This window comes from Lodderomyces beijingensis (assembly GCF_963989305.1).
Source record: "Lodderomyces beijingensis strain CBS 14171 genome assembly, chromosome: 1".
Lineage (NCBI taxonomy): Eukaryota > Fungi > Ascomycota > Pichiomycetes > Serinales > Debaryomycetaceae > Lodderomyces > Lodderomyces beijingensis.
The window spans coordinates 763325-777774 of NC_089970.1; the positions used below are offsets into that span (position 1 = coordinate 763325).

The 14450-nt window shown below is 43.2% G+C and overlaps 7 protein-coding genes across 7 annotated transcripts; 4 read left to right on the plus strand and 3 right to left on the minus strand. All coding sequences in view use genetic code 12, as the record gives it.

The window, feature by feature from the left end:
- Positions 1 to 1391: 1391 nt before the first annotated feature.
- Positions 1392 to 2224, plus strand: LODBEIA_P03110 (60S ribosomal protein eL34; the record flags this gene model as incomplete). Its single annotated transcript, XM_066973184.1, has 2 exons — positions 1392 to 1428; positions 1890 to 2224. The coding sequence occupies 2 exons, from the start codon at positions 1392 to 1394 to the stop codon at positions 2222 to 2224; spliced, it is 372 nt and encodes a 123-aa protein (XP_066827249.1).
- Positions 2225 to 2253: 29 nt separating this feature from the next.
- On the plus strand, positions 2254 to 3513 carry LODBEIA_P03120 (uncharacterized protein; the record flags this gene model as incomplete). Its single annotated transcript, XM_066973195.1, has 2 exons — positions 2254 to 2305; positions 3017 to 3513. 2 exons carry the CDS (start codon positions 2254 to 2256, stop codon positions 3511 to 3513), a joined length of 549 nt encoding a protein of 182 aa, XP_066827250.1.
- Positions 3514 to 3882: 369 nt separating this feature from the next.
- Positions 3883 to 4494, plus strand: LODBEIA_P03130 (uncharacterized protein; the record flags this gene model as incomplete). The annotated part of the gene is made up of 1 exon (XM_066973206.1): positions 3883 to 4494. One exon carries the CDS (start codon positions 3883 to 3885, stop codon positions 4492 to 4494), a length of 612 nt encoding a protein of 203 aa, XP_066827251.1.
- Positions 4495 to 6157: 1663 nt separating this feature from the next.
- On the minus strand, positions 6158 to 7960 carry LODBEIA_P03140 (uncharacterized protein; the record flags this gene model as incomplete). Its single annotated transcript, XM_066973217.1, has 1 exon — positions 6158 to 7960. The coding sequence occupies one exon, from the start codon at positions 7958 to 7960 to the stop codon at positions 6158 to 6160; it is 1803 nt and encodes a 600-aa protein (XP_066827252.1).
- A 1465-nt stretch (positions 7961 to 9425) lies between these two features.
- LODBEIA_P03150 (uncharacterized protein) lies at positions 9426 to 9647 on the minus strand (the record flags this gene model as incomplete). Its single annotated transcript, XM_066973228.1, has 1 exon — positions 9426 to 9647. The coding sequence occupies one exon, from the start codon at positions 9645 to 9647 to the stop codon at positions 9426 to 9428; it is 222 nt and encodes a 73-aa protein (XP_066827253.1).
- A 144-nt stretch (positions 9648 to 9791) lies between these two features.
- Positions 9792 to 12050, minus strand: LODBEIA_P03160 (uncharacterized protein; the record flags this gene model as incomplete). Its single annotated transcript, XM_066973239.1, has 1 exon — positions 9792 to 12050. The coding sequence occupies one exon, from the start codon at positions 12048 to 12050 to the stop codon at positions 9792 to 9794; it is 2259 nt and encodes a 752-aa protein (XP_066827254.1).
- A 1388-nt stretch (positions 12051 to 13438) lies between these two features.
- Positions 13439 to 13726, plus strand: LODBEIA_P03170 (uncharacterized protein; the record flags this gene model as incomplete). The annotated part of the gene is made up of 1 exon (XM_066973250.1): positions 13439 to 13726. The coding sequence occupies one exon, from the start codon at positions 13439 to 13441 to the stop codon at positions 13724 to 13726; it is 288 nt and encodes a 95-aa protein (XP_066827255.1).
- Between the last annotated feature and the right edge of the window lie 724 nt (positions 13727 to 14450).

Sequence of the window (14450 nt, forward strand, 5' to 3'; positions counted from 1 at the left end):
CTGATCAATTTCATCGCCAAGACTAGAGAAATTCAAATAGCCAACAATTTACTAACCCAGAATTCTGCAGGTGAGAACTTCTCAAGCTCCACCACCGGCTGCTTCGTACTCGCAAGCAATCAAGGTCAATGGTAAGTAAATACAAAGCAAGAATTGCCAATCAATTCCTCCAACCCGTCACATCGATTACTAACAAGTTACCTTTTTTTTTTTTTTTTTTTTTTGCAGGATTCATCTATGTTTCAGGTCAAATCCCATACACAGCAGAGAATAAACCATTACCATCAGATTCAACCACTGCAGATTACGCAGAGCAAGTGATTCAAAATGTTTCCGCGATATTGGAAGCGTCAAACTCGTCTTTGAACCACATCGTGAAAGCAAACATCTTCTTGACTGATATGACCTCGCAATTTCCCGAGTTCAATAAAGTTTACGGTAAGTATTTTTCAGAGCATAAACCTGCTAGATCTTGTGTTGCTGTTAAGGAATTGCCATTGGGTGTTCCTTTGGAAATGGAAGTTATTGCTGTTGAAAAAGACGACAACAAGTTGTGATTGTTGATCTTCTTTTTTCTTGGGGAGGGGAAGATTGGCCGGTCATGTCAGAGATCAAATATAGAATTACATAGGCTACGACTGTATCTTTCGTTATCAAACACTTTTTTTCATAACACGTGGGGGAGGAGAGAAGCGAGGATAGAATATTTGAACAACGATGAGTTTCTCCCTTACTTTTACTTTGGTAGAGATGATCAACTTTCAAGTTGATCTCGTCGCCGGTTGCAAGAGCGCTTGAACTAATGAATGAGGCAAGTCCGTTCGGATTGATAGGGAAAGTTTGCGAGTGCGCGAGTCCACGAGATAATGGGCCCACGAGGTCGTAAATAGTTTCTGATTTCACCTGATAACAGTTAAGAATCGAGCACTCGCAATAGGAAAAGAAAGTTGCAACTTCAAGAGTCGAATTCAAAATTGAACAGGTTTTCATGTCAGCCTGTCTGTTGAAGCTAAAGTTTTCATAGTGCAATGAGTCTCTTGATTGATTGATTGACCTGGAACCAAAGGGACCCCTTAATGTGCGCTTTTCTAGAATTTCGATTCCGATCAATCACGTGATTCTCTGTTCAAGACTGTTTTATAGTCACACAAGGTCAGGTGACTTGGTTAGGTCTTTAACCCGCACCTAAACATCAATACTTTACACTAATTTTTTTTTCTCTTCCCGCTATTGTAAGATTGGCGCACAGGTGTAAGGACAAGCTCTCGCCAGCAGAGATACTACTACTCCTACCACTACTGCTACTACCAGCTAGAAAATTTCAAATTTTCAGTGGAACTTCATTACCAAGGACAGATTAACCACATCCCGTTTACTACAGTACACCAACAATGGCTCAACGTGTCACATATAGAAGAAGAAACCCATGTATGTTTTAAACAAGCGAATCTAATATATAGGAGACCCCCATGATTGCAGAAGATAGAAGGAGATTTTGAGATGTTGAAGATTGGACAAGTGATGGAGAAGACACATGTCAAGAGACAAGGGAGGCAACACACAAGTGTTCAATGAGTAAAAGACTTTTGCGTACTACACCACGATCACGATCTGAACAAAATAGTACACTAGAACTCAAAAAATTTGATTTAGCAAAACTCCCCTCGACTTTAAAAAAAACCCTATTTTTGGTATCATTCCATTGACAGTTCAAACTCAGCAACTTGGAAAGCAGTGTTGTGAGAATTTTCACTCGTTGCTTCCATTCACTCATTCAAAAACAAAAAGACTTTTTAATCATCATCTTGTGTCATCCGATGCATGGAAGGGGATCCACATGTTTTCGACTTGGAAACGAGCATAATATACTAACAACCCGATTTTTATAGACAACACCAGATCAAACAAGATCAAGGTCGTCAAGACCCCAGGTGGAAAATTAGTTGCTCAACACGTCAAGAAGGCTGCTTCAAGAGTCAAATGTGGTGACTGTGGGTCAGCTTTGGCTGGTATCTCCACTTTGAGACCAAGAGAATTTGCTCAAGTTTCAAAAACACACAAGACTGTGCAGAGAGCTTACGGTGGCTCAAGATGCGCCAACTGTGTCAAGGACAGAATCGTCAGAGCTTTCTTGATTGAAGAACAAAAGATTGTCAAGAGAGTGGTGAAGGAAAAGCAAGAAAAAGAGAAGAAGGCTTCTACCAAGAAAGTTTCTAAAAAGTAAACGGAGGTTGGATGTTTATGTGACTGTGAATGTACAATAATATTTTTCGGTTAGCACCAGTTGTGATTGTTGATGTAGACAGTGTGGTGGTTGGTTTTTTTTTTTATGTTTACAACCAAAATATCTCTATTTCACCTCTGAATTCTTTGGTTAATGAGTAGTACGCTTGTTGACGGAAAGCCCAAATAATGACGTCGCTCGTGTCAAACTTTCAAGCGGTGACAACGAACTTGATATGCATGTTACTGTTGATCATACCCATGAGTTCGGCCACGGGAGGTAGTACTAACTTACAGCAGAAACGTCTAAAGAGGTGACGGAATTTTTAGCTTCCAAGGGCTAATTTAGAGACAGCACCGACATAATCATACAAAAGAAGCGTGATGTGACTCTACCAGTGGCAGTAAACATGTATTGAACTATTGAGCAAGATCCTCTACTAATTCTGTTGCCGTCGCACTTGAAAGAGCTGCTGGAATCCAGTGCGACTGAATTGTGGAACCACAGTGGCTCCATGCATGTAACAAGCAAAGCGGTTCATGGGGTCAAACTTTTCGCAATGATGATGCTCATGATGCATGAGATGTTGGAACCAAGTGTGGACCGTTTGATTTCAATCACCGGGTGTTTAATCCAATTCTTCACGTCGGTCTTGACCTGGAATGTTCAAGAAGTTGAAAAAAAGCGCCACAAGTATGTAGAGAAGTTGCTCACAAAGCTCTTGGTGATGAAGAAATGAATCCAATTTGGAAACAGAAGAGATTGAAACAATCGAGCAACAAAATGCAAAAGTCACGCTATTGAGCTACTGCTATTTTGCACAGCTACAACAGCAACAACAACAACAACCGGAGGAAGAAGAAGAAGAAGAAAGATTTGATCTCGCAAAGATATACGATGCAAATTTTGCAAACATGCAAAGCGCATTCTCGCTGGATTTTGTTTTGGAGACGAGCCGCATTCTTCACAATTGTGGATTACTACAGTACGAAAAGCGCAAATTTGAAAATTCTCGACTTTTGGCATCGAGCGTGGTCCAAATACTAGAGCCCCAGGCCGAAAAAGAGACGTCTCCTATTTTCAAAGAGAGATATTTGCATGGCCACATTCTACTCATCAAGTCCTTGAAGCTGATTGATACAGCCGAGGCCCAGGATAAAGCAGCAGCAGCATTGGAGCTTTTGAGGGAGCAGTTTCCCTCTAGACTCGAAACTTATATCCTCCACTTGGAAGTCAACAAGTACAGCAATGAAACACAGATTGTTGATGCAGATGGTACTATCAGTTGACATGAAAAATGTTTTCAAGAAAGTCATTGATTTGTTGAAGCAAAACGTGGAGAGGAGCTTTTGCGGAGTCAACAACTGCATTGACTACCTTTTGACCACACTAACGCACCACGAACGAGACGATCTCGAGAGTTTGGTCATTACAAAGTTTGTCGTGAATGTAGAGTTGGCGCTGCTCATTGAGCCGTTTCTGAGAATACAGGAGCTAGTGCTGTTTGTTCAGTTGGCTGAACGCACATTTCAAAAGCTGAGATCTTGAGAGGAACTTGCAAATTAGCCACCAAAGTTGTTGCCGATGGCATTAGTCAAAGTCAAGTATTTTCGACAAATGATTTGGAATGGTGTGCTAGCAAATGCGACAATTTCAGTATGTTTTGTAGAAACATCAAGAAGAATTCGAACGCTGGCACCGAGCTTTGTCTCTTGTGCCTCGATTTCATCCGCTTGATTTCACCGCTCGTCGACACTAATAGACTTGAGCAGCTCTTGTTTTGGAAAACAAGGGCCACGCTTTTGCACTTTACTTTTATTTGCTGCTCCTCCGCGAAGCTGGAGTTGCAGGTCAGCGACTGGAAGCAGGTGAAATCCTGGAGCGACAATTTAATCAGGGAGTTGGATGAACTAAAAGTGCAATCAGAAGAATGGTTGGAGTGCTATAAACAAATCCATTCGTTTTGCTTCCAGGCGGAACTAGTTGTGGGGTCGACTGAGCAGTGCACTGAAATTATAGAACGGACAAGCTCTTTGGCACCCAAAGTTTGTGCTAGCCTGCTCGAGCTATTTGCGACCCTAATAACGCATTCAAAACGATCTATGAGCAGGAAATTGAAGCTGGAGCTTCTATTGCTGGTGATCAACGTTGCGTTTGGTATTGCGAATCCGTCCTGTTGTGCAACGTCGTCAATTGCAAAGCGGATCAGACTGTTTTTGGATTTGAGCGACGACTCGCAAGAGCCAGAACGAGAAAGACTTGTTGCATAGTACTATCGATTCTACTGCGCAAATGTCGCAGAATACCCGGCAGCCTCTTTTGAAATTGAGTGGCTTGCAAGTATATCCTTGAACATGGGAGTCGAGTAGATCATGTAAGTATATTATAACAACGTCCTGCTACTACTGGAATCACGAGATGAAAAATTATTACTAACAGTCAACACCAAGAGGTAGCGATGATTTGAACCGGGGCATAACCTGGTGTGCATACGAAATAGCTTTTTCAAAGTTTATCCATGAAAAGGTGAACAAACAGGTACGTAGAGTGATGATGGCTTGTTCTGCCAAACTGGTTTGAGCTGCAATTGTATACTGACATGGGTTGATTATAGTGTAGGGAAGTTTGGCGTCAACTCGCACAAGACCAGAACATTGCTGAACATTTGCTCGACTCTGAAGTAGATAGAATCTGAAAGAGGAAAAGAAAGTATAGAAGAGGAACGGCATCCTCGAATAGTTGAATGAAGGCATGAACATCCTCTCTTGTTATATGCCGCTATCAGTTTCGACAGTTTAGAACTATTGTGATCTGTTTGTGGTATGGATGCGAAACGACACTGAAGAAGTGCCAGGTTAGAGAGCGCCGTGGTTAAGCGTCTAGTACTTGGAAGCTGAGATCTGGAAAGTCATGAGAAACTAGATCAGAGATTGCACGGCACGTGATTTTTCACACAAATGGTATAAAGTAGTCTTCTAGTGTACCTGAAATCACAGAATCATATCCTGCCTTTTAGTAAGCTGATATTTCATTTTTTTCCTTCAAATCTTCATTAAACCCAAAGTGGCAAAGTGGCCTTGACGTGGATATCAGCAAATGCCACCAGCAAATGCCACTAGGTAATGTCACACTTATGAGAGTGTGACCCAGGTTGCACCGTTTTAAATGATAAGGCTCACGCGGCAAAAAAAAGACTCTACTGATTTTGTGTTACATTGCACTGTTTATTTTGCAGCAATCACAGTAAACAAGCACAAAAACAAAAAAAAGCAATTTCTAAATATATATCTATTTTTCCTTATCAGTTGATGGAGCCGGTCGTTTGAGCTTTTTTTTAAAAGTTCCCGCCCTTTCCCCTTTGCAAGAGACAAAAGAAAACATGAAGTTAGTCATGACGTTCTTGACCTTCGTTCGATCTGAGTTGATTTGAATCTCTTTTCCAAAAACTTTTTATACACTTAGGGAATCAACACTTTGCTCCAGTGCGGTTGGCTTTACTTTCATTTCTTCAAGATTTAATCAGGGATCAATTCAGTTCACTTCAGTTATGGCGGAAAACGCAATACTCACGAGCTATATAAGCAAAGGAGGCTACATCCCACCCAACAAGACAAATAGAAACAGTAGTTGCGCCACGATACCAGATTACCATCCGTCTTTAATTGTGGAAGATAAACAACAAACAGATGTAACGAAGTTGAAGACTTGTGGGTGCTCTGGTGTTCATTGTGTCAAAAATGCTGCTGAGTGGATACCTAGGGCGAAGCATTGAACCCGCGGAGGTGGGACCAACAATGATGAGTGGGATCATTCACGTAGGGAGAGAACCGGGGTGTTTTTTTGTTAGGGTTTAGCTTAGTAGCCAATGGGTAATGCAATTTTATTAATTCTATTTCTTCTGATACAGGATGTGTATTCTACAGTCTAACGATTTCATTTAAATGAACTGAATCTTGTTGGTGTCAAATACGGATTGCTGTACCGTTGGGCACTGTTAGTTGGCGAAGCTGCTGAGTTCCTGGCGGTCGTCGACGTCTTTGTTGTCTTGCTGAATGTGGCGGTATCATCCAGAACGCTCCTGCGCTCCTCATAGTGGCTTGAGTTGTACTTGTGATCCTGCTGATTGGTAAAGTTCCGGTATTCATGGATTCCTTGGTGACTATGGTGTTTCTGGTTCTCTTTTTGGTAGTTTTTGGTGACGGGGTATGTATCATTAAAGACGAATGATCCAGACAGGACTTCGCTTTCATTATCATAAACGTGTTTCTTTTCATCGAAATTACCTCGAGGAGGATTATGAGCTTTCCGGCTAGGGAATTTTTCAAAGTATAGTACTTTTTCTTGTTGATGATCGTGACGATGATTTTCTTTCTTCACTTGATTGTGACCCTCTGTATCCGTCTCGTTCTTTGTATCAAGCTTGATATCCTTAGTTGCGAAACGGCCAAGTACAATTGAAGGATGGAAAGGAATCATAACCAAACAACAGAGCAAGACCATTAGCGCATCCATCGTCAACAAAAATGCCTCGTGAGTGATCAAGTACCCTCTCCAGCCTTGCGATAGCTCCACGACCCGATAAATACACCTCACATAGATAAAAGCCGAGGCGACAACAAGCGCCAATGGCATATAGTTGAACAAAGGCCGCGATCGAATATGCAGAAAGTCGGGGTTATACAAGGCTTCGAAATAGTGTTCTTCTCGAAGCAACTTGCCACTTTTGGTATTGAAAAACAAGTTGAGCCACCTTCCAAAACTGAACCTCAACGACTCATTGAATTTGAAATTTATTCTGTAAATGAAATCAAACACGAACCAGAGAAACACCGTCATGGACACGACTTGAAATGCAATTCCGCCAACCATGAGATATGTCCCGGGATGGGTGTTTTCAAAACTCAACATTGCCACAGCGGCAACAGCACCGCCGGCGGCTTGAATCACCAAGCTAATGACATCGCAACATATGAAAAGATACGAAATGAAAGTGGGCCGTAGAATGCTAAATCTTGGACCGTAAAGCACAGCCAACTGGGCGAGAACATAATATATGCCCGCCATGATGAACGCGGGTGCCAAAGTGAGTGCAATCTGCTGAATCACAAATAAAATCGAGTTGGACCAGTAATATCGTGCTGCTGTTCTCACTGAGTAGCCGAGAATCTCCAATAAAGTGCCGCAGATGAAGCACACTGTAAAGTATTTGCTTTTACCCCATATGCAACCCAAATTGATGTTAACTAGAAGCACAAGCAAGAACAAAGCGGCAAATAGGACATTGAATGGTACTGAAATGTAGATGGCATACAAGTTTTGACCCCATTCTAAGTCCTTGAGGCACAAAGTGGCATTGAGCAGCTGTTGAGTGATTTCAGCAAGATCCAAATCTTGAGTAGCCGTGGCAGCAGCAGCAGGAGCAAAAAACCCAAAACCCGTGGTGGTCGTGGCCGTCGTGGCTGTTGCGGCGGCGGCGGCGGTGGCGGAAGCTGCGGAAGCTGCTGATAGTATTCTTTGGTTGTTCAATAAGGTATATGTTGCTGCTGCACCTTTTGCTTTTTGCAACAACAAGTAGAGTTGAATCGAATTGGTCTGAGTGCGCAATTCTGCTTGTAGTTGAAGCGCGGTGAAGAAAAGTCCTTGGGTGTTTGTTGGGTCTATTGAGCTTATCGATGTTGTTGTCGGCAGCACAGTGGGTGTCCATGAGGGGAGATATTCGTTTATGAGTGATTCCATGTTTAAAGTGAAGCGTGATGGAAGAGTCAAAAATTAAAGATGACTTGGGGGGGGGGGGGGGGAGGTCTAGCTGATATACATTTCTATCCATAGACTATGACGTGAACTCTCCGAAAATGAAATTGCCGCTAAAAAAACAAACAATGGATGGTTTTTATATCCTTTTTCTTAAATTCACACGAGTTGATAAATGACTATCGGGGAAGGTTTGTTGAATCTTTTCTAGCAGCAAGATCTAAAAAGAAGAAGTTGTTGAAGCTAAAAAGCTTATTGAACTGCTTGGAAAAATCAAGAGGTCGAGGGAGGATTGTTGAACTGACTATATCATGAATCGTTCCCGATTTTGTTTCTTGTTTTATCTCTTCCAGTTTCAAATAATAGCAAAGCACTCGAGTTAAACAAAAGAAAAATCCTGCCAACGACGAGATGGGGGTTCTTCTTTTATTTAACTCGAGTGCTTTGTTGGCGAATAGATTGGATAGCACAACAGGCTGATTCTTTTTTTTTTTTTTTTTTGTTAATTTTAACATTCACCACCGCTTAGTTCCAGGTCGCATGCGTACTCACCACCTTGTAATAGATCGAAGCCTCGTTATGTTTTATTGTATTCAGGTTTGTTTTGTTTGTGGGTGATGGTGGTGAAGCGCCATTTGGGGGTACCCCCAAATGCGTTGCAAAATTCTGACCAATTTAAGGCAAAGCTTTGCGGGAACTAACCATCCTCCACCTACACCAGCAACCCCACTTTCATAATTGGAAAAAACCAGGCTTATATGCGATAACGGTGATGATAAACTGCTTTATAGGCAATAGCAATCAGATCTAGACCAATATACGGGTATACCCAACTTTCGATGCATGAACAACAAACGCACAATACTCCTGCTGCCTCCACTTTGTTTCTCTTCCCAGCGACCGTGAGAAAAGCCCCCTGAGATATCACGTGATGCACCAACTTTCCTATGTGGTGCGCTCCCCCTCTTGGTATCAGCAATAGACCAGACGACCACAACAAATGCAGCAACAGCTCGTACTACAAGAGCTGAGTTCTTGCCCATTTCATCCTGTGCTTAGTCTTAAATCCACTTGCTTATAAACAAAGGGGGAAAAGCAGACACAAACTGGCAAGCCTTCAAGTATGATAGATCGAATTACATTTTAACCGACAACTGTATAAAAACGTTGCTTGCCTGGCATTCCAGCGCTTCCAAATGAAATCTACACCTCTCGTCTAGCGCATTGCCTAATGGGGTAAAATAGGCAATTTCCACCACAAGATCTCAATTATGGCCTTGAAAGGGAAGGCGGGAGAGGGGGGAGATCAAGAGGAAAAAGGTCCGGAAATGCCGTCATCAAAAACGTGTTGCTTCGAGAAGGGACTACCCACCTAAATTGGCCGCCCTGTTGAAAGATAGAACAACAATGTCGGCTGAACTTTTTCTTTTTCATTTTTTTTTTTTTGCCCCTAATGAGAAAATGCTCGGGCTGATTTTTCCATCTGTTGCATAGAGCCCCAACTGATGATGAGATGCAAACTGGGTGTGGTTGGGAGAATATGGATCGCGATGTATGTCTCGGGCAAGATGTCCCCCGTTAAGAAAGCTTTGGCATCCGCAGCGTTGACCTGCTGCTGATCTTCGGCCTCGGCTTCGGCTTCGGCTTCGGCTCCTACTTGCCATTGCGGCATTCCCGCTCAAGCGTGAAAGTGGCCCAAAAAGAAAAAGAAATATAACCCCCACCGAGACAGATTCAGATTCGGGTTCTTACTCAAATCACACATTAAACTATTAAAAACAAAACTATCAAAGTCACATCTTTTTTTGAATACATCTCAACTTTTAACTTCACCGCTTTGGGCAACGGGGACATCAGTACCCCCACCAGCACCGCCGCCAATGGTGGCACCAGCTCCAGAATTGCCGTGGGCTACTTGCTCTCTTTTCCAGAATCTCGATAACAAATCGCCATAGTTCTGAAGCTCTTCAACGCTAATCATCAACTTGAAATCCAACAAGAGCAAAAACTGCAATTCCAAATAGTTTAATTCTTCCAAGGGCAATCCTCCGACTTTGGCATATCTCAAGTTCTTGTAAAAGATGTCCAGAAAAAACTTGGACGAGACTGTGATGCCGCTGATTATCAACCGATGGATGTTGTATGAGTCCATGACGAATAGCTGTTCGGCTTCCAAAGACGACACATTGTCTTCTTCTTCTTCGTGTTCAGTTTTTTTGTCACCTTGTTGACTGCGGATACCGTTGTTGTTCTGGTTGTTCTGGTTGTTATTGCTATTGCCATGAGCATGGCTTTTCCTCTTTTGGTTGAGATTATTGGCCTTTTTAGCAATTCTATCAAAGTAAACGAGTAGCGATAGGAAGACTTCATTTGTAACGGGGCAGTACTTTAGCACACGTGCCAAATAGGCATGTAGAGAGATCCCAGGTATATTTGTACCATGGAAAGCCAAGACATTCGCCAAGTATTTATTCTTCATCTCGTCATCTTCGCCGTCGTCGTCGTCGTCGTTGTCGCCGTTGTTGTTGTTGTCATCATCATCATCGTTATTATCGTCGTCGTCCATGCCGTCCTCAGCGTGTACTCGAACAGTGAAAGCTTCATCGGGACGTTGTGCTTCGTTACTCTGGTCTTCATCCATCTTGTCCTCATCCACAACAGTGCCCTGTTCTTCCTTTTGTTGTCTTTTCAACTTCTGTGACTTGCGTAGTTTCTTTTCTTCTTTAATCTTTTGTCTTATAGCAATGGTGTTTTCAAAATGATTCGGATGCAATTTATCATTGGCTTCAATGATCTTGGTGAGTAAGCAAGATAGCATCACAATTAGGTCATTTACCGGGAAATCAACTATATTCAAATGTTCTTCATTCGAGCCTATCCCATTTTCGGCAGCAGCTTTACGGTTGAGTTCCAGCAAAAACTCATTGTACGTCATACGATGGTCTGGTTCTGGTTGTTTGTAAGGTTGCTGCTGTTGTTCTTGTGCCTGCTTCTGCTGCTGCTGTTCTCGTTGCTGCTGCTGTTGTTGAGCCGGGTTGGTATCAAAAAAAGGTGACGTTTGGTTGAGTGAGTTGCTTTGTGGAAGAGCCAATCTTGCACTTTGGTCATTTCCAGATGTTAGTTGAGGAATAGGTATCGAATTTCGAGTGCTACCGCCAGAGGCAACTCCTTGCAGCTTATCTTGCGATAACAACAGATGAAGCCTATTCAAATAAGGAGGCTGTTGATGCTGGTGGTGTGGATTGGAACCGTAAGCTTGACCAAACTGATGGTATGCAGGAAGTGAGCTGGGAATTCGTTGCTGTTGAGCATTTGATGTCGTTGGGTGGTGAATCATGGGAGGTTGGAACTGGTTCGGGATCGAGAAAGGCGCCAGGTTTAGCAGTTGTGAAGGTTGGCTAAATGTAGATCCAGTTGTCGAAAATCTATTCGGTATCGCTGTGTCAGTGTGGACTGTGGTGGTGGGGAACGCATACGGCACTGTGTTTGGTCGGAAACTGCTCGACGAAAACCCACCATGACGATCTCCATACGAGTGAGGTGCTGTTGTGGTAATAAAGTTGTTCAGTGGTAATGACGAGTTCTGGGAGTGGTTCGACGTATACGACGAGCAAATAGCAGTAGGGGTGTTGTGAGTGGAAGGGATGTAGTTGTATGAGTTTTGCGTAGTTGTAGTTGGGATCTGCTGGGGAAATGCACCAGATTTTCTTGCACTAAAGGGCGATTGCGATTCATCTCTGGAGCAGTTGGAATCGCTTCCATACCCCACGCCTGCTAAAACGTCGGTGTCCTCGGCCGAATGCAACGCCATGTGTTGCTGGCCTTCATGGTTTGGTAGTTGTTCTGGCTGCTGCTGCTGCTGACTTTGAGGCTGGGACAATAACGTCCTTGTCAAATTGGACACTTGTGGCTTCAGTATCGACGACGAGCTGGTTCCTCCCGAGAAGGACTCCTTCTGAGCATCATGGTTGGAATAAATGTTGTGAAATTGGTGATTTTGAGGCTGGGGATCGATCACCGAAGATGTTGATTCGATTGTGGTGGAACCTTCGTTGTTGCTGAAACCTGAAGCCATTTTAGGGTCATGCCTTTACAAGAGCTATATGGATGATAAATATACTTGAATAATTTTGTTCAATTGTAAGCTACTAGACTGCTGTTGGGTTGCTCCTGTGGGGAGGAGAAGGAGGTTTAGATCTGGGAGTGGTGGAAAGGGAGGGGAAGCGTTTTAGCTGGTTGGGTGGATTGCAGATTGCCTGTTGTTTAAAATGTGAGGATACGGCTGCCAGTGCAACGGGTGATGACTATAACCCGAGTAAGTTTTCCCTAATGATAAGTTTTTTTTCTCGCTACTGACGTCGTTGATGAGAGTGGAGGGCCTTGTATCACCAAAATATCACCTTCTACGTGGCCTGTTTCTTGTTTGTTTGGTTGTCTTATTGCAAGAGCAGTTTGTATGTGGAATTACTAAGTGAATGGGGGGGGGGGGGGGTCAATCTATGTAATTGGCGAGCTTTGAAGGTCGACCTCTTGTGGCTATTATTGAATTTGGGAAGTCGTGAATGTGAGTGTGAGGTAATACAAACAACAGCGGGAAACAGGAGGTAGTGCACCGTGGCCATTTATTAATTACTTGGTGGAAGTGATACCAATCATACAAGATGGAAGTAGAAAGCTCTAGATATAAAGAGACAAGCAGACAAGCGGACAGACTGACACCTACATGTACATGTCCATGTACGTTGCACATTGTTCTTACTTGTTTGCTATTAACACCCCCATCACTTGAGAGAGAGAAAAAGAGTGTGTGTGTGTGTGTTTACTGAAGCCAAATTAGTATATCGAGGGTCACGTGGTCCACTTGTAATGACAAGTGGAAAATCAGGATGTATGCGGAAAAATTGCCAAATACCACACACACACACACCGCGATCTCAAATCAATGTCCCAGGATTGCAGTTTATTGAATTGGTTTCAACGACTGGAAATGCGCAACGCAACCACCTCCTCCCCGGTGCTGATCGATTGTGTTGGCTGTATTTTCCTCTGTTGTCCTCTGATCGTTCGTGGTCTTCACGACCGGCCAACGTACTATACAATTTGGGGACCTTGACTCTGGGTCTCGAGCACGCGACTCGAGCAACTTACATCTCAAGTACCTCCCCAATCAAACAACATTGGTGCATTTGTAGGATACAACAAAAGTGTTTCGCATATATGCGATAATCCTCAAAAAGATTGTGTTGTTCGACTCAGAACTGTCGGCTAACTTCGGACCGGTAGCCCTGGTTTAACCGAAGACCCTGTCGTGAAATCTCACGGCATTGCCCATAATGCGACACGCGGTTTTTTTTTTTTTTCCACGTCAAACCTCTCCATCCTATTAACATTTCCATACACCGTCATTACCGCCACCATTCAAGAACCTGATTCTGCTTATTCACATAAAACATCCATTGCGCCATGTCGACAGCTTCGAAAGTGACGTTGGGAGCATCAATAGCGTTCGCCACGGGGGCATTCATATTCATAAACTACTCGCAACAAGCAGAAAGGTCAGCGTTGCGCCAGGGCCCCATCAAGGATGCCGAGAGGATGGCGGCCAAGAGAGAGAAAACTAGGAAACAGATGGCGAACGAGGCGGAGCATCGCGAGCAGAGCGAGTTGAAGGCCAAGTATCTTGAGATGCAGCCTTTGAATCATGAGATTATCCGGGGTGAACATGGGCAAAATAGCGGTGAGTCGGGGTAAAAAAGTAGAGAAAAGGAGAAAGATAAAGTCGGGTGTGGGGCCATGTAGATGGGAGTTTGTCTACCGACATGGATTGTAAATAGAGCCTAATGAAACGTGACGAGTACAAAACTGAGAGAAATAAATAGAAAAATGTGTGTGTTCTTGGAGACACCAGAAAGTGAAAAACTCAATGGACTTCAGCTCCCTCTCCCAGAAGGAGGAGGGTGGCTTCATCCAAGTTAATAGATTTCTCTGATGTACTATGATGCACGGCTTGGTTGATCTCCGAAGATCGACTGGATTAAGCAAAACAAAACCGCAGTCCGAAAATTCCAGCGAGCTGAAATTTCGAAGAAGGCGCAAAAAGTTTCGCTCCTCGTAGACTCGCCAAAACGGTTCGTCTGTATTGAGGAGATGTTTGATTCTGGGTTGGGGTATTCGGGCCGAAACTTTGCGAGTTTTTCTTGACCTCCGTTGGTGTATGAGAAGAGGCAAGAGGGGTTTCGATGATGGGTTTGGAATTTTTTTTTTTTTTTGTCGAGGAGCTTGCCATCCAAGTGCGGAAGCAGGGTGGTAGCGTTTGATTTGAACCTCGATTTAGCACCGACTTTGACCAAACTTTATGTACTTACAAAGTCGGTTCATCTTGAGAGAAGAACATCTTTGTAGAAAGAAGGGCTAGCTGCGGAGGAGAAAGATATGAGTTTACTTCTTGTCTTTCTTTTTTAAAAAATTCTTTACT